This window comes from Aulostomus chinensis, chromosome 2 (assembly GCF_037954235.1).
Source record: "Aulostomus chinensis isolate RoL2024-O1b breed Wild chromosome 2, RoL_Achi_v1.0, whole genome shotgun sequence".
NCBI classification, from domain to species: Eukaryota; Metazoa; Chordata; class Actinopteri; order Syngnathiformes; family Aulostomidae; genus Aulostomus; species Aulostomus chinensis.
The window spans coordinates 4,921,739-4,939,422 of NC_141321.1; the positions used below are offsets into that span (position 1 = coordinate 4,921,739).

A 17,684-nucleotide genomic window follows, 5' to 3' on the forward strand; every position below is an offset into this window, starting at 1 on the left:
ATGCAAAATCTTTGAAGGGCAGCGATGTAGCGCATCAGTGCTTGTCAAGATTTTAATAGCAAGGTTAACTGGAACACCCCCGTGGTACCTGAATGTAGCGTCCAGACTTGATTCCAGCCTCCAGGACCTCAGCAGGTAGATGTTCGGCGTACTCTCGCTCTGTGCCGTTGTTCTCCTTCTCCTGCAGCGCCTGGGAAATGGAGCTGTACAGTTCATGGGCTGCATGCAGCTCCACCCAGAAGTTCTGTAAATAATCCTGGCAAATAAAGACACGTGGGGGGAGAAGCGTTAATTGGAACAGATGAAGCAGGTGCAAGACGGGTGTTTGCTCATGACGCCACACAAGAACCAGACGGTACCAGGTCCTGGTCATTCAGGCATCGTGTACCTGAAAGCAGTTTTAGGGACTTTTTGTTCTTGATTTCAGTTCAGACTGAAAAGCTGCTGGTGCTCATTTCCTAGTTTCCCTCCAAAGCGACGTTCTTTAACATGAACCCTGCGTAGTAAAGACGAATGATTGTGCTGATATTCAATATCCCACTTCCTATTTTGATTTTGAACATACAGAATACAAAATGTTAAGATTGTGAATGAGAAAACAATTGTTTCTCTTAATTCCCAAAACATTTTGAATAAAATAATTGTTGGTTGTGGCCCTAAATTATGCATGTCAAAAGTTTTAGAGAGTGCATGTCCGTTCTTAAACTGCTCGATGCTATTTTCTACGCGTGTGCCATGAAAGACATGATAATAAAGAAAACATCATTATTAATAGTACTATATTTATCTTTAACAGATTAAGAGCTTATTAAATGAAACAAATAAAACTTGACTTAAATGACGTAAACCATGGACGGTTGGTCTCCTGTGTTTTCCACTGAGTAAAGCAGTAGCCTGACTAAACCCCTGCAGCACAGGGGGCAGGCATCACAAGAACAGCACTTCTCTGAACTTCATCGCCGTGGCAACAGAGACCTGGCTGACGCTGTGAGAGGGATTGGTGCAGGTGAGTCATACCTGGACAGAGATGACGTAGACTCCAGAGTTGAGGCTGCTGTACTGAGTGATGGTGTCCTGGTCCTCCGTGATCATCACAACATCCTTCATACCCGCCAGGTGGTTGTAGTACCAAACGGCTGCAGAGTAAACACACCTACACATATGTTTCACACACAAATATTGCGCGCGCACACACACACACACACACACACACACAAGATAGAGTGCACGTTTATACCCTAGAGGTGTAATATAAAGTGTAGTTACTGCTGCACAGGAAGAAACGCCAGCTATCAATCATAATGACGGACAATCAAAGGATCTAGACGTGAGTCATTCACAGCTCTATTTACTTTTTAACACGTCAGCCAACCCGCATTCCGACTAAACCTGCTGGTATTGACAGTATAACTGATGTCAGCCAATAGCCGATGATATAAATACCACCCTTGTATCGAGGACTCCTAGTTTAGCTCCCAATGTGCTGGTGAGGGTGACTGGAAGCTTGTAATGACCTCTCACCTGGTCTGCCACCTTTCCTGGCTCTCCCCCTTCTCTCGTGGGCAGTAGGAATACCTCTGAAACTCATTGGCAAACAGCACGCAGTCGTGTCGGGGGTCCTTCAGCAGGTTTCGCAGACGGTTGTATTGCCTAATCAGAGACACATCCAAGGCAACACTGAGAAACACAAGATCCTGGTGTAAGACACCAAGTCTTCCTGTAGATTACAGGAGCACTCCAGCTTCGTTGCTTTCTTGACATGACTTCGATGAGCAGATAAATAACCACAGCCATGTCCATGAGGCAAGTATGAAGCTGCGACCAGGAGAGGAGTCAGCTTGAAGCAAAGCTTCCCCAAAAAAATTGTAGTTTGGCTTCAAAGAACTGACAAAAGGGAATCTTGAGTTCATGAAGAATTCTTTTCCCGACTGTATCAAACTGGTTGGTTATAGTAGGTTTGCAAGTCGCTTAAATCAGCGTGTTTGTGGATTACTGAGTGCTGGGACTGCACTCAGGAGTTTGTAAACAGACATTTGGGTTGGTTTTGCTTTTTTTTTAAGCCATTTGCCGCCATTAGCTACATATTTACATGGCTGGCTCTTTCTGCATTCTGGAGTCACAAAGAAGTGATACAGCAGTGAAAATGTCGCTGTGAGCTCAAGACACCTCTTGCTCCTGACTCTGTCCAAGTAGAGCAAGTCCAGCACCTCCCTCCTTCAATGAACCTCCACCCAACAATTCTCCATCAGCAGCACATCCTGCAACAGCAGCCACCAGAACCTTCCTTTACCAGCAGGAAGGTGGAGCAGATCCAGGATCAGTGGGGACGGAGAGAGCAGGAGAGCAGGACAGAGACAAAGACAGAGAATGGAGGAAGACAGAGAGACAGAAGGAAAGAGAGGAACAGAGATAAAGAGAGAGAGAAAGGAGGAGAGACTGATGGACAGAGACAAAGACAGAGAATGGAGGAAGACAGAGAGACAGAAGGAAAGAGAGGAACAGAGATAAAGAGAGAGAGAAAGGAGGAGAGACTGATGGACAGAGACAAAGACAGAGAATGGAGGAAGACAGAGAGACAGAAGGAGAGAGAGGGACAGAGATAAAGAGAGAGAGAAAGGAGGAGAGACTGATGGACAGAGACAAAGACAGAGAATGGAGGAAGACAGAGAGACAGAAGGAGAGAGAGGGACAGAGATAAAGAGAGAGACAGGAGGAGAGACTGATGGACAAAGACAAAGACAGAGAATGGAGGAAGACAGAGAGACAGAAGGAGAGAGAGGGACAGAGATAAAGAGAGAGAGAAAGGAGGAGAGACTGATGGACAGAGACAAAGACAGAGAATGGAGGAAGACAGAGAGACAGAAGGAGAGAGAGGGACAGAGATAAAGAGAGAGAGAAAGGAGGAGAGACTGATGGACAGAGACAAAGACAGAGAATGGAGGAAGACAGAGAGACAGAAGGAGAGAGAGGTACAGAGATAAAGAGAGAGAGACAGGAGGAGAGACTGATGGACAGAGATAAAGACAGAGAATGGAGGAAGACAGAGAGACAGAAGGAAAGAGAGGGACAGAGATAAAGAGAGAGACAGGAGGAGAGACTGATGGACAAAGACAAAGACAGAGAATGGAGGAAGACAGAGAGACAGAAGGAGAGAGAGGGACAGAGATAAAGAGAGAGAGAAAGGAGGAGAGACTGATGGACAGAGACAAAGACAGAGAATGGAGGAAGACAGAGAGACAGAAGGAGAGAGAGGTACAGAGATAAAGAGAGAGAGACAGGAGGAGAGACTGATGGACAGAGATAAAGACAGAGAATGGAGGAAGACAGAGAGACAGAAGGAAAGAGAGGGACAGAGATAAAGAGAGAGAAAGGAGGAGAGACTGATGGACAGAGACAGAGACAGACTAGACTAGACTGTTGACTAGAACTGGTAGCAGAGTCCAGGAGAGACCTGGTCTCTGCTACCAGTTCTAGTCAACACACGTGGCAGCAGCGTTCTGGACCAGCTGGAGAGTCTTTAGGGACTTGTTAGTCCAGCCTGGTAGGAGGGAGGTGCAGTGATCCAGCCTGGAAGTGACAAAAGCAGGGACTAGTTAATAAATGCTGTAAAAAGGAGGGTTTTCAATGCCAGTGACACATAAGCCTGTCAGTGACATTCACATCTGCTAAATGAAGCAGTGCTGACGAAAGGGAGCATTCATTCAGGTCACAGATTCTCTGTAAAGGAGCTGCTGAATGTGGAGCCGTGAGTACAGCTGCATGGCCGGAGTTGACCCCCCGTCAGGCCCATGGACAGGGGGATACATGTCCTGTTAAATATCCTTATTAGGATCCCGGTAACAGTTAGCTTGTTAGCTCCCGGACTTTGGTGTTTTCCTTTCTCAGCCACACAAGCTGTGTATGTCTACTCCTCCTCCTCAAGGAGTATTTCCATTTAAAATATAATCCCTCAAGTACTAACATTTCGATGTCAAAATTAATTGAAATATTACCTCCTGCAATAACTACTAAAGAAAGCATCTGTGTCTGATCCACATTAAAGTTGCATCATGCTCATGTAAACAGATTTCAGAGGTGTAATAGCAGCATCTGGCCACCAGGCAATGGTTTAAGGAGCACTGGAGTCACTTCGTAGCTGTGCGTTCTCTGAGTGGGGGATCTACTGTAAACATTAATATCGCTCGATCATGTTCAAAATCACGATTGCAATAAATTCAGATTAACAGCACTTCCCTAATTACCACTATCACTTTCATTTGAAAGGCCAAGCCCATTTATGGCTCAACTGTCGTTTATGTACATAATACCTGCGGTGCTCATGGTCCGCTGAGTATAATGTCACCCCATAGATGCGTCTCTCACTCACTCACTCACACACACTCACTCACACACACACACACCTTGTTCCTATGGCCTGACCTCCCTTTGTATTAAAGTGCAATTATAGACACAGTATGGCATCAGCATCAGCGCTTCCAGCTCCATCCACCTAAAACTCACCAAAGTGGCGCCTCGTCATATTAATGATGCAACATTCCAGAATGGCAGTGTAAGCAGAAATCAAAGACAAACTGGAATAAAACCAGAGGTCACGTGGGACTCTTTATTTTACAAAGTTCATCAAGTTTGTCAAAAACACTCCTGCGTGTTTGTGCAGGAGCGATATAGCAAGTCACAGGCCGGCTCTCATTTCGCTCCATCAGCAGAGGCTGGCTATAATGAGGCTGACCCCTGCTCACACTTGACACACTTGTGCAGGCAGGTTTTCATTAGAGGCTAAATTCAAACCTGGCCTCAGGAATTAAAAGGTGTCAAACGCAGAAGGTGGACAGTCGCCTTTGTATTTGCCCGCAGAAAGATAATCCAGTGACGCTGAGCGGCACCCTTCCTAACCGTTTTCCTCAGACCCTTTGGTCCACAGCTCAGCCCAGAATTAAAATTCTCAACTAACCTCCACGTGTGTAAATGTGGAGGTTAGCAAGTTAAGACACAACATGAATATCAGTTCTCCGTTCTACAGTCTCACCCTGCAACCCATCTGGGCTGTCGTTCACTGCATAAGTCACTACATTCAAAATGGGTGAACTGGTTTTCATCGTGTCGAGCATTTTTTCCCACACATTTTTAAGCACAACAGTTAAGTGACTGAAAATGAAAAGAGAAATAGGAAGAGGGATGATTTCATATTCTTTCTTTTGTGCTGCTGTAAAGCAGTCTTGTCTTTTTCGTGTCTGTATTGCAATGACATGGATTGTCACCAAAATACAATAAAACAATAAAGCCTAAATGGGAATCGGCCCAATTTCTTGCAATCAATCCCCCACATGCAGTAACACACAGACATACTGAGAAAGTCCTGCCAATTAAAACACTTTTTTGGCTTTGCACTTTGACTGTCTCTTTACTGACATGAGGACTTGTCATTCCGAGGCACTGACACGCGGTTATCTTGAGGACGATTTGACAAATGTACCAAAGTGTGAGAGAGAGACTGCAATCTACAGCAGCACAAAGTGCCCAGTGAAAAGGTTCCTAAAGACGAAAGGCCACACACATCATGACTTGAGTGACTGACCAACTGACATTGACCTGCTGTAGGGAGACATTTCGCTGCACTTGAGGGAAATAAGAGACAGCAATCATAACTACTCCATTTGGAGGCAATTGGAGCGGGAGGGACCTGGCTGCAGACAACACGGCGGACCTAAGCAGGTGGCAGAAAATCCCATGACCTGAATGGCCACAGAAAACACCTGTGGAGGAGCTGGTGGTATTTTGACCAAATGCTTTTCAACACTCATGGTTTAACAGCAGAAGAAGTCTCTCACACAGGAAGCAGAATTCTGCCATTTACCAATTACAAAAAAATGAAGAACCGTCACCTTATCATGGTGGAGGAGTTTGAGTGCCCTAGTGACCTTAGGAGCCATGCTGTTGGGGGCATTTTGCCCCTGGTAGGGTCACCCAAGGCAGACTGGTCCTAGGCAAAGGGCCAGACAAACAATGGTTCAACAGACCCCTCATGGAAGTAAAACCTAGGTGTTTGTGTACCCAGCCCGGAGGGGCACCGGGGCCCCGCCCTAGAGCCATGCCCCCGCCCTAGAGCCAGTCACTGGTAGGGGCTCGATGGCGAGTGCCTGGTGGCCGAGCCTTAGTTCATGGGGCCTGGCCGGTTCTAGCCCAAAAAGGATACATGGACACATCCTGCCATGGACCCAACAACCGTAAGAGGAACCTGAAGGGTCTGGTGCAATGTGGTCTGGGCAGCAGTCCAAGGTGGGGGCCTTGGCTGTCTGATCCCCTGACATGGAAGCTGGCTTTTGGGACATGGAATGTTACCTCTCTGGCGGGGAGGGAGCAGGAGCTGGTGAAAGATGTTGAGCGTTACCGGCTAGCTATAGTTGGCCTCACCCATACATACAAACATCACTCTGGGTCCGGCACCCAAGTCCTTGAGAGGGGTTGGACTCTCTCCTTCGCTAGAGTTGTTCCAGGTGAGAAGCGGAGGGCCAGGGTGTGCTTCTTGATAGCCCCCAGACTCTGCCTCTATGTTGGGGTTTACCCCTGTGGACGAAAGGGTTGCTTCCCTGCCCCTTCAGGTCGGGGAATGGGTTTTGACCGTTGTCTGCGCTTATGTGCCGAATAGCAGTTCACAGTACCCACCTTTTTTGGAGGCCTTGGGAAGGGTGCTGGATGGTGCCCCGACTGGGGACTCCATTGTCCTACTGGGGGACTTCAACGCTCATGTGGGCAACAACAGCATGACCTGGAGGGGTGTGATTGGGAGGAACGGCAGGCCTGACCTGAACCCCAGTGGTGTGCACTTATTGGACTTCTGTGCAAGTCGCAGTTTGTCCATAACTAACACCATGTTTGAACATAAGGATCCCCATGGGTGCACGTTGCACCAGGACATCCTACGTCGTAGGTCTATGATCGATTTTATAGTCGTATCATCTGACCTGTGACCACGTTCTGGACACTCGGGTAAAGAGATCACCACCTGGTGATGTGTTGGATCAGGTGAACCTGTGAGGGTTTGCTGAGAAGGCCTGGTGGAAGAACCTGTCAGAATGATCTTCCACTCCCACCTACGGCTGTGCTTTAACCACATCCCAGGGGCAGTGGGGGACATTGAGTCCGAATGGGCCATGTTCCGCTCTGTCATTGTCGAGGCGGCTGTTGTGAGCTGTGGCTGTAAGGCTGCTGGGGCTGCTCGTGGTGGTAATCCCCAAACCCGCTGGTGGACACTGGAGGTGAGGGGAGCTGTCAGGCTGAAGAAGGAACCTTACAGGGCATGGCTGGCCTGTGGGTCTCCAGAGGCAGCTGATCGATGCCGGCAGGCCAAGTGGTGTGCAGCCATGGCAGTCCCCAAGGCAAAAACTCGGTCATGGGAGGAGTTCTGTGAGGCCATGGAGAATGACTATCAGTCGGCCCTGTAAAGGTTCTGGCAAACCGTCCGTCGCCTCAAAGGGGGAAGGCGGCAACTTGCCCACATTGTGCCCACAACTACACGTATTCCATGGAGCGCGGTGGCAGAGCTCCGGGGGTGGATGAGATCCTCCCTGGGTATCTCAAGGCTTTGGATGTTGTGGGGCTGTCTTGGTTGACACGTCTGCAACATTATGTGGACATCGGGGGCGGTGCTTTTGGAGTGGCAGACCGGGGTGGAGGTCCCCATCTTTAAGAAAGGGGACCAGAGGGTGTGTTCCAACTGGGGGATCACACTCCTCAGCCTCCCTGGAAAGGTCTACGCCAGGATACTGGAGAGGAGGTTCAAGGCGATAGTCGAACCTCAGATTGAGGAGGAGCAGTGTGGTTTTCGTCCCGGCTGTGGAACCGTGGATCAGCTCTTCACCCTCGCTAGGGTGCTGGAGGGGGCATGGGAGTTTGCCCAACCAGCCCACATGTGTTTTGTGGATCTGGAGAAGGCTTATAACCATGTTCCCTGGGGCACCCTGTGGGGGGTACTCCAGGAGTATGGGGTGGATGGCCCCTTACAAAGGGCTGCTCAGTCTTTCTACCGGAGGTGTGACAGTCTGGTTCACACTACCGGCAGTAAGTTGGACTTGTTCCCAGTGAGGGTTGGACTCCGCCAAGGCTGCCCTTTGTCACCGGTTCTGTTCGTAACTTTTATGGACAGAATTTCTAAGTGCAGCCGGGTGGCGGTGGGGGTCGAGTTTGGTGGGGGGAGGATGAGGATGTCGTCTCTGCTTTTTGCAGATGATGTAGTCCTCTTAGCTACATCAAGCAACGACCTCCAGCTCTTGCTGGGACAGTTCCCAGCTGAATGTGAAGCGGCTGGGATGAGAATCAGCACCTCCAAGTCTGAGGCCATGGTCCTAAGCTGGAAAAGGGTGGCCTGCCCATTCCAGATCGAAAGGGAGGTCCTGCCTCAGGTGGAGGAGTTTAAGTATCTTGAGGTCGTGTTCACGAGTGAGGCTAGGATGGAGCGGGAGATTGACAGGCGGATTGGGGCGGCATCTGCAGTGATGCGGATGCTAAACCAGTCCATTATGGTAAAGAGGGAGCTTGGCCAAAAGCCGAGGCTCTCAATTTACCAGTCAATCTATGGTCATGATCTTTGGGTAATAACCCAAAGAAAAAGATCGCAAATACAAGCGGCCGAAATGAGTTTCCTCCTCAGGGAGGCTGGGCTCTCCCTTAGAGACAGGGTGAGAAGCTCAGTCCTTCAGGAGGGACTCAGAGTGGAGCTGCTGCTCCTCCATGTCAAGAGGAGTCAGTTCAGGTGGTTCAGGCATCTGGTGAGGACGCCTCCTTAACGCCTCTCTCGGGAGGTGTTCCAGGCATGCCCAACCGGGAGGAGGCCTCGGGGCCGACCCAGAACACGCTGGAGGAATTATATCTCTCAGTTGGCCTGGGAACGCCTCAGGATTCTCCCGGAAGAGATGGTGGACGTGGCTGGGGAGAGCACAGTCTGGGCTTCCTTGCTGAGGCTGCTGCCCCCGCAACCCGGACCAACCGGATAAGCAGAGGACGACAACGACGATGACTAAGAACAAAGACAGAAAGACAGATCGTTGCCATGACACCTGTTCCTGGGCTGTTGATGGTTCTCTAATCAGACGTGTATCAGCAGACTAACAGGATGTCAGACGGCCAAATTCTACACAATTTTGGTTAGTTGCAGTACAATTCAATCTGATTAAATTGGATGTCATATGTCATAAAAACAGGTCAGGGGATACAACACTCCTGAGTGTCAGAGCAACTGTGGTTGCTACCAAGTGGCTAAAGGGGAGTGTGGTGAGGTGCTGATGAAGTCTCCTCGCTGGGGTCATTGATTCATAGACGTTTGTTGGCCTCAAACTCTTTTCTCCCCACAGCGATTAAACACCTGATGTGACCATCCTATTTCCTACAGGGATTTGGTGGAGGGAACTCACGACTGTGCCAACTTCTGGGAATGCCCACAAAAACACATCCTCCCTGATGCTGTCAACAAGCAACAGACACAAGGGTGACGAGGAGGCCAGAGGTTTGAGCTCCGGAGTGTTCGAAAGGAGTCAAGACAGAAGTAGGAAACATCTTGTGTCTGTATTGTCTCAGACCACGTCATCACGGCAGCATGATGGAGCTGGTGTGGGAGTAAATGCTGGGCTTGTTTGTGTGATGTACCTGCGTCCTTTGCTGTGTTGTACAGCCTGGCAGGCAGTCTGGGTGAAGATGATGCCCTGCAGCTCTCTGAACTCCAAGATCTCCAGGTATTTGGCCACCACTCCCACATCGGGCACCACATAGTGGGTCAAATCTCCAGGCAACAGCTTGCCATCTATTTGGAGAGTAGATAAGAACTAAGAGACAGATCCTTTCCATGGTCCATGTGGCTTCAGTTTGAATGTACAGGCAGTCTGGCATCTGGAGCCTGTCAGTGTCTACGCTGCAGCCATGACCACACAGGGAGACACGCTGCGATAGCAACACTCACGCCGCTGAAATGTTTGATGTTGTGGTTAAAAAGTCTGTTGCTCTTGTTCAGTGTACAAGCCCTTCAGGTTGGGATCAATTCATCAAGAGGAGATAATCTGATGATATTCTGATGGAATGTTAAATCAAATCAACCACTTCCGATACACTTGAGCGGCGTCAGTTTGAAGGGGCTGCAGCAGACATGATGCAAGTGTTTGCATCCCAACACACTTACACACCATTTTCAAACATAAAAGACTGCTGAGTGACTGTGTTCTCTGTCTGAGAGGTTAGTTATGCTTTACAAGAAGGGTTCATACTCATTTTAACCAATGCTTTTCCATGGCTTTTACAACCTCCTCTCCTATTCACATGTGAAAAATACAGAGAGAAATCCCTGTGAAGACCTACCAGTGTATTTTAACTAAAAGTAATGAGTCTACATGATGAAACGTTTACTTAGATATTTGAAAGGCAACTTTTTTATGGCATTTTGTTCATCAAAAACAAGCTGGAATGAAGTGTTTCGTGACTCAGTGACCGAAGGATCCCTGCCAGTGTGCAAGCGTGGAGGACACAACAAACCGCCCTTTCAATCGGTTTCACGTTGATTTTGGATTAATGTTCATCCACCTGTTAAATAGTTGTGTAACACCAGATTATAAATCATTCCTGCATGTACATGAACGGTCCTGACCGCGTCCCTTTAACCTGAGGTTGGCTAGCGGCTCCATCAGGAACCCCACAGCCGGGGAGCTTGTTGTCAGGCCGTCGGCAACAGTGTGTGTCCCTGGTGTTCATGGAGTGTGTCACAGGCTGACAGCCAGCGTGTCCGCCGCCGTCTGGAGCTCGTTTACCGTTCGCACAGTCCCCCAGGCACAGGGCGCTGCAGCATGGTACCCGGTCCCTCAGGTAGTGCTCCCGGACCACACGGACCTTCCGCCCCCGGCAGCTCTTCAGGTGGAGAACCTTCTCCGTCTTAATCATCGCGTCGACTCAGCAGCCGACCATGGAAGTCGCGTTGTTCTCGTTCACCTGCTGCTTTATCCTGACGCGGGAACAGCTTAGTTGATATTTGCGCTCAACTTCGAGGAAGCGGTGCGCGAGGCGAGCGTGATGACGTCACGCCGCCAGCTCCGGTCATGCGCTGTCGGACATGGAGGAAGAGCATGAAATCCTCTCAACAGACGAACCTCTTTGCTGCATCTGAAAACAAAGAAACACGTCCTCGGTGTTGAAGTTTGATTTACGAAAGCCCTTTCAAATCTGAGCTCAACAGGAAATAAATAAATTAATAAAACCAATAAAACCACCGCATGTCCTCGTGCATTAAATCCACTGAGTGAGTAGGAACTTCCTTCTCACCCTCAGGGTCATGACGCCTGTTGTGGAATACGTAAGCCTCATTTTAATGTTCATCACACCTCCGGTCCAAAGGCTGATACGTCAGCACTAAAGCGGAAGTGATGGAGGGAGAACCCTCTCACCGCCCCTGTCCGTCTTTGGCTGCGCCGGGGAGAGCATGGATGAGAGGGAGACTCCAGCTGAGCAGCATCAGCGTAGACAGGCAGCAAGTTGTCAACTCCACCGCCGCCGATGCTCGGGACTTTTCGCGTGTTTCTGGCTCCACGTTAGTTTGTGTGTGTGGCTGTTGTTGTTTTTTAACTGTTTCACCTTTGCTGTCGGCCGCCGTGTTGCGTCTCCAGTCTATTTGCGAAATTGACCATCTGGAGGGAAAGGAACTTTATGTAGGAGGCGTCCAGCAGGTAAGCACCGACGCTGGTGACAGCGATGATTTCATCGTGCCTCTAGTTACTCTTCCCTTCTAAAACTCTGAGCACGCTGGTGTCGTGGGGATTCAAGACCAGTTGGATCTCTCAGGGTCTGATGTTTCCTTCTCTGTAAAATCCCTCTCTGTAAGTTCATTTTTCTGTATTCATCAGATTGTTCTTCTCACTGGAAGGACAGCCCTTCAACCCTTGTATGAAATCCTAACTCCTCGTTTGTATTGGTAGATTCAGGTCGAGTCCACTTCTTATAACATGTGAAGATCATTTAACTCAAGCAGAGCTCATCAGACATTTCCCAGATGGCTCTAAATAAGTGGATTTACTTGATGACATCAGCACTGCCTGTGCTGGAGGCACCGGCGTGAGGGTGGTCTGTACAAACAGCAACAGCAGAAAAGTTTGTCCCTGATTTGGACTGAATGGAGTTTTCCTCCGTGAAGTTTGTCCTTGTTGTTTGGAAGTTGTCTTTCTCTGGATTGCTTTCCTTGACTCCAGAGCTCTGCTGGTGCCCTGGCATCTCCCGTTGACCCCGGCTGACTGCGGTCGACTGTAATCAGGTGGTTGTAGGACACAGGGAGGCAGCAGGACTAAAACAGAGCGGTGAGGTCCAGAAGATGCGTGTGGCCGTGTCCCAGCGAGACATCTGGCTGGTTTTGATGTTAATTAGATCGGTCAGGACGATCATTCCTGTTGTGATTCCTCCATTGATTTCCCCTGAGGCTCCACAGCAGGCAGACTTCCCACACACGCTGATGGCACTGGATGGCGCTGGTGAGCAGGCATGTGAGCCTCTGGCTGCTCTGCAGGCCAGCACTGTACCTACTGTATGGAGGCTTCAGGTGACGTCTGCTGAGAGGTTGCATTCATCACACCGGACCAATCGAATATTCAGGCTACTTTTCATCCTGTGACCTGAGAGGTTGAAGCAAACCGCCAGACTGCGTAGAAACAGTTCAGTGAGTGAGAGCTGGCGGAGAGTGTGCAGGGTAATATGTCATTTGTCACAAATGTTCTCTCTCAATAATCGTAATGCAGCTTTTGACGACTCCTGAGCTTTTACTTTAATTAAATCTTTTACTTTTTAAGATGATGATGTGTGGGTGTGCGGAGGCTGCTGCGGCTGCTGCGGCTGCTGCGGCTGCCCGTGTTAGTGCATCAGCTCGGCTGGAGAATCATTCCAGGACCACAAGGTGCCAAGAGTGTATGGAGAAGACGGCCGCACGGCTAACTCCTCTAAAAAGTGCTCAACCCAAAAAAGCTGCATTCATCTTCTAAAGAAAAGACAAAGTAAATGAGATTGAATGCGGACGGCTGCTGGAGCTCCAGGCTTGACATTAGGAAGAGAGCGGCTCGGTGCTCAGATGCAGGCCTGCCAGACGCATTTATGGTCATAAATTACTTTCTCATTTCAGTTTGGATGACCTACTTTTAATAAAGATCATTAGGGTAAAACATTTGGACTGAAGCAGTGTATTGATTAACAGTTGGGCCATACTGGGGGACTGACAAGTCCGTATTCTGTCAGCCATTATCAACGTCTGCAGCCACTGTCTCTTTCCACGGTGTCGTGTCCCACCTGAATGAGTGACAGTCAGCCCGTCGCTGGTCCACCGCCGCCGCCTGATAGGAGAGGCTGGAGGCTGGAGAAGTCAGGGTGATGTTCCACCACTTCAATGAACCTTTTGTTGAGCAGTTAACTTGTTGCTGTTGATGAAGGCATGAATGTGCTGCAGTGAAAATGTTGTTCATGTCTAATTAAGTTAAAGTCCAGAAGTGAACAGCACTTTTATGATTTTTGAAGTGTAAATGCAGTCCTTAGAGGACCGAAGGTCACGCTGTGGTCCAACCTGCTGATGTATTCCAGCTGACAGTGGATATTTGCTTTATATCCATATTATTTGTGTATAATAAAATTCATACAATGTTTACATACTCACATGTGAACATTGGGAATTGGAACCTTAAATGTTGTTACAGCTAAGACTTCTGGAAAAGCCTTTATTAACTGTATTGTTTCTTTATCATCCCATAAAGACAAAGAGCAAAGATTAGACTTGAGGAAAAGTGGGCCGATGCCAATATCAGTTCATGGGGCTGATACGATCAATGACCAATAAACTGATAACGAGCAAATAGGAGCCTTCATTCCCTCCAGAAACTGAAAGTAAATCCAGAATGGATGAATAAATGTTGCTGGCAGAAGGGAAGCACATGGAAAAATATCAATTTATTGAATTTCCCTCTGGGATCAATAAAGCTTGTATCAATCAAATCTATGTATCTGAAAGGCTCCATGTGAGCCAAAGACAACAAGATGATTCTGAGTTTCAGGTGCTTGTGCTCAGTAACAACGTAGTTGTGAATATTAGACTCCTTTTCTACCAAGAAACCCTCTGAAATCCCAGCTGGACTCTCAACACCTCTTGAAAAATCTGCCAGCCTCTCGCCTTGTATTCAAGAACTCTGACGCGCCGCTGGCTGCCCTCAAGTGACCTCACGGGTCAGAGGTCCCACAGACACCAAGCATCCAATGCTGCAAAGAAGGAAAATGCTAATTTGAGCCTGACATTTCCTGCTGAGTTTTAAACACCTTGAATGCATCATTTGAGGCTTAGATTTCTGCATGTCGGCGTTGCAGAGCTCTGCTTCAGATCTGCAACCTGAAGTGACTTCCTGGTGCTGTGACAAGAGGATTCTGACATGATTAAATGATGTGTAGAGAGCCAGCCCTCAGTGTTGCAGCTACGTCCTTGTGGCTGCGGCGACACTCACATCCATCCACACTTGCGTGAGCCATATAGATCTCACACGTCACTGCTGGACTCCCGATTGGTCGGTTAGCGGTAAACACACTGACAGCAGCTGCTGGCGGAACAGTGGCGTGTGTGGCTGCACACCAGCAACCTTTTCACTCCCCGTACCAGCACTGGTACCTGGGCTTTTAGATCAGCCCAGTTCTGACGTGACACCAGTGCTTCATGTGGTTGTTTTCAATCCACTCCGTCATTTACCAGATGCTTCTATTGAAGCCAGCTTACCTTCGTCAACAGTGGCGAACCAACACATCCTCATCAGCTAAGATGTTCAAAGGAGGGAGTCGCCTTTGTTGATGCTAGAAGGAAGGATGAGAAGCTGAGGAGGTGAGGTGAAGAAGGGTGCAGGTGATTCAGCAGCTCTATATGCCTCAGAGCGCGCACGTGTGTGTGTGTGTGTGTGTGTGTGTGTGTGTGTGTGTGTGTGTGTGAAGAGCAGATCATTCTTTCATGTGTAACCTTTCAAATACGCGGGGTAGGTCTGCGGCCTGTCACACCAGCGGAGCACGGAGGTGTGCTGAGGAGGTCTGAGGCAGGACGCTTGTTCTGCTGGCTTTTTACCGACCGTTGCGGTGTTCTGGATGCACAGTCAATCAATCAATCAATCAGAATTTATTTATCAAGGCAGAAATGCAAAAGCCTTTGGGGGTTTTACGATCAGGACAAGTTGGGACATGCTCCGTTCCTAGAGCCTGGACCAGGGGGAGGAAAATCTTCCTCTTATTCCTTTAAAAGTGAAGAGGGGCAGGAGCGTCATGTTGTGCCCCAGAGGAGGGTCCCTCTCCCAGGAGCAGGCTGTCTTTCATCCAGTTTAATACGCGTTTCCCTTTATTTCACGTCTGTCCGTCAGTGTAGCAGCTCCAGGTGGTTATCAACATCAGGCTTCACTCAAACTTTGCTGGCCGAACAGTGAAAGTGAACAATAGAGAAATGCAAATATAGAAATGTTCTGTATGTACATTTTCTTATCAAACCCCTAAAATTATGACAAAATGTCAACATCAGTCAAACTAATTGCAAACAAAGTTGACAAACCACAATTCACAAGCCGCCCAGTAAAAGATAGATCGGCCTCATTGTCTCCGAGCGGCTATTGGCGTCACTGTCAGAGCGATATCAGATGGGTGCAGCGCAGTAATGATCATGATAATACCCCCCCCCCACACACACAAAGAAAACACTTTGCTCCTCTGTGCAATCACAAAGTCATAAGAAGTGGATTTGCAGCAGACACAGAGGGAGAATATCAGGGAGGCAGCTCACTCTGGGCTCTTCGGGACATGTTGAAGCATCTTTTTGTCCCTGAAATAGAGGATTGAAAGCACTGTTTGTCTCGTTCATCCCCTGTTTCTATTTCTATTCATGCTCATTTTGGAGGGAAAGAAAACCATTTGCCTGGGACAGCTCAGGGCAATATTTCCTGAAGACGTTCTGTTCTACAGACAAATGTGACGCTCCCTCTGAAGGCAGCCAGGACAGTTCATCTGTTTGATTAATATGAATGGTTTGTGTTGATCTGTGACAGACAACAGCCCATAGGTTTATACCTCCAGAATGTGAGGTCACCAGATTCTCACCACTGTGCATTGGTACTGATCCAGTAAATGTAGAGCCGTCAGCCTCCTCTGGCAGCTGGAGGCGGACCTCTGAGTCTGAACAGGCTGCGATGCTCGCCGCCGCCAGCAGCCGCTGTGTTTCCAGTCTGCTGAACCCTTTCAACTGGGAATCCTCCGTGCTCTGCCGGATCAATACATGTAATCAGCGCTGATAAATAGGAGAACATTGGCTGTTGTTTCTCAAGGACATGTTGTATTGGAGTTTCAGTGCTTGCAGCTGCTGCCTTTGCATAGCAAGTTGTTCCTGAGCCTCTGAAGCATTATCATGCACCAGATAAAACGTGATCGCTGGAGGTTGAACGTCTTAAGGGAGAGGAATGAACCCAGACCTGCTCCTGACCACGACGCCGTGGACGCCTGTCGGGCCAGCAGTCACAGAGAACCCTCAACCACAGTGGCAAGCAGCCAGAGATGAAGGCTGAGAGGGAAACGTAATGGAAACAAAATGATCATCCAAGCGTGCAGCGACTACGACGCTGTTATTCCTAAATACTGGCTATTGGACAGATCAGTCGTGGAAATATTGGCTATCCTTAGATATGCAGTATGAAGCCCTAATGATGTGGTCTTAGGGTTGCTTGTTGTCCGTGGATCACCTTTTTATTTACTTCGATTTTGCACATGGAAAAACATTAATTGAGTACATAAACGCGTCTTTGACAGGGGAAGGGAGAGAGAAGATGGCTGTGCTGGTGAGGCGAGGAACCCGGGAGGAGAGGCGCTCACTGCAGCGTGTGGACGAGTTGGGTTTCTGCCTGTGAAGCACTTTGTCAGCTTGTTTCCTGCTTTACAAATAGTTTCATGATGGTGATGGCGATGACGGTTATGAGAGGGGAAACCTAACATTTCAGGGATGTGTATTTGTTGTCTATCATACAAAAACAAACAAAGATACAGGTCAAATGTGTGATTCAGGTGCAGAAGTGAGGGCACTTGCAAAGCGCTAATGTGTCACTGCCGCCTGATGAAATGATGATTAAAAGAAGGCTATTAGGGATTCTGTATTGCTACACTGAGAACATCTCTCTCTCACAAAGAGAATACTACAAGCAGTGATCAGTTTTTAGTATTCTCTTATTTGTTTGTTACTGCTGAATTTTTTTTTTGGCATCTCATTGGCCACATCTGGGCAGCGCTGTATCGGAGCATCACCTACCGGAGAGAGGGAATGTTTTAATCATGAGTTTCTGAGACGTTGTCAATGAGTTTGAGTCTTGTTCTTACTCTCTCAAGACAAGGCAAAGACAAAATGTCAGTCATGAAATTCAAATAACTCACGAGATGGGGGAAAAAAGGAGAGCCCATTAAGGCCAGCAGGCCCTCGGCTCCCAGCCTCGCATTCATCCTGCAACAAAGGCAAACAGAGGAGTAAGGAGAAAAATAGAAAAGCAACACAAAAGACTTTAAAGTGGTTTTGCCTGGTGGGTACTTTGGAGTGGACAGGAAGGAGGATGATGGAGCTGACCATTACAAAACATCATGAAAGCTTTCCTTGAGGCAAATGGATGAGTAATACATTACACACCCAACAGACA

The 17,684-nt window shown here is 48.4% G+C and overlaps 2 protein-coding genes across 9 annotated transcripts in view; one reads left to right on the top strand and one right to left on the bottom strand.

The window, feature by feature from the left end:
• dis3l (DIS3 like exosome 3'-5' exoribonuclease) overlaps positions 1–11,379 on the bottom strand; it is a 22,711-nt gene extending 11,332 nt beyond the window's left edge. For 2 of the 3 annotated variants that reach the window (XM_086223579.1, XM_086223587.1), the window contains exons 1-5: positions 10,788–11,309; positions 9,640–9,793; positions 1,522–1,650; positions 1,018–1,153; positions 89–256 (exon numbers count right to left, since the gene is read on the bottom strand). In XM_086223579.1, the coding sequence (XP_086079705.1) occupies positions 89–256; positions 1,018–1,153; positions 1,522–1,650; positions 9,640–9,793; positions 10,788–10,917 (717 nt within the window). In that variant the 5' untranslated portion in view covers positions 10,918–11,309. Of the gene's footprint in view, positions 1–88; positions 257–1,017; positions 1,154–1,521; positions 1,651–9,639; positions 9,794–10,787 lie in introns of all 3 variants that reach the window. The other variant, XM_086223570.1, reaches the window with a different exon arrangement.
• Positions 11,380–11,431: 52 nt separating this feature from the next.
• The window catches only part of LOC147268855 (multiple epidermal growth factor-like domains protein 11), a 164,518-nt gene continuing 158,265 nt past the window's right edge, over positions 11,432–17,684 (top strand). For all 6 annotated transcript variants that reach the window (XM_086223613.1, XM_086223632.1, XM_086223622.1 and 3 more), the window contains exon 1: positions 11,432–11,696. The gene's annotated coding sequence lies outside the window, so the exon portion shown is untranslated. The remainder of the gene's footprint in view (positions 11,697–17,684) is intronic.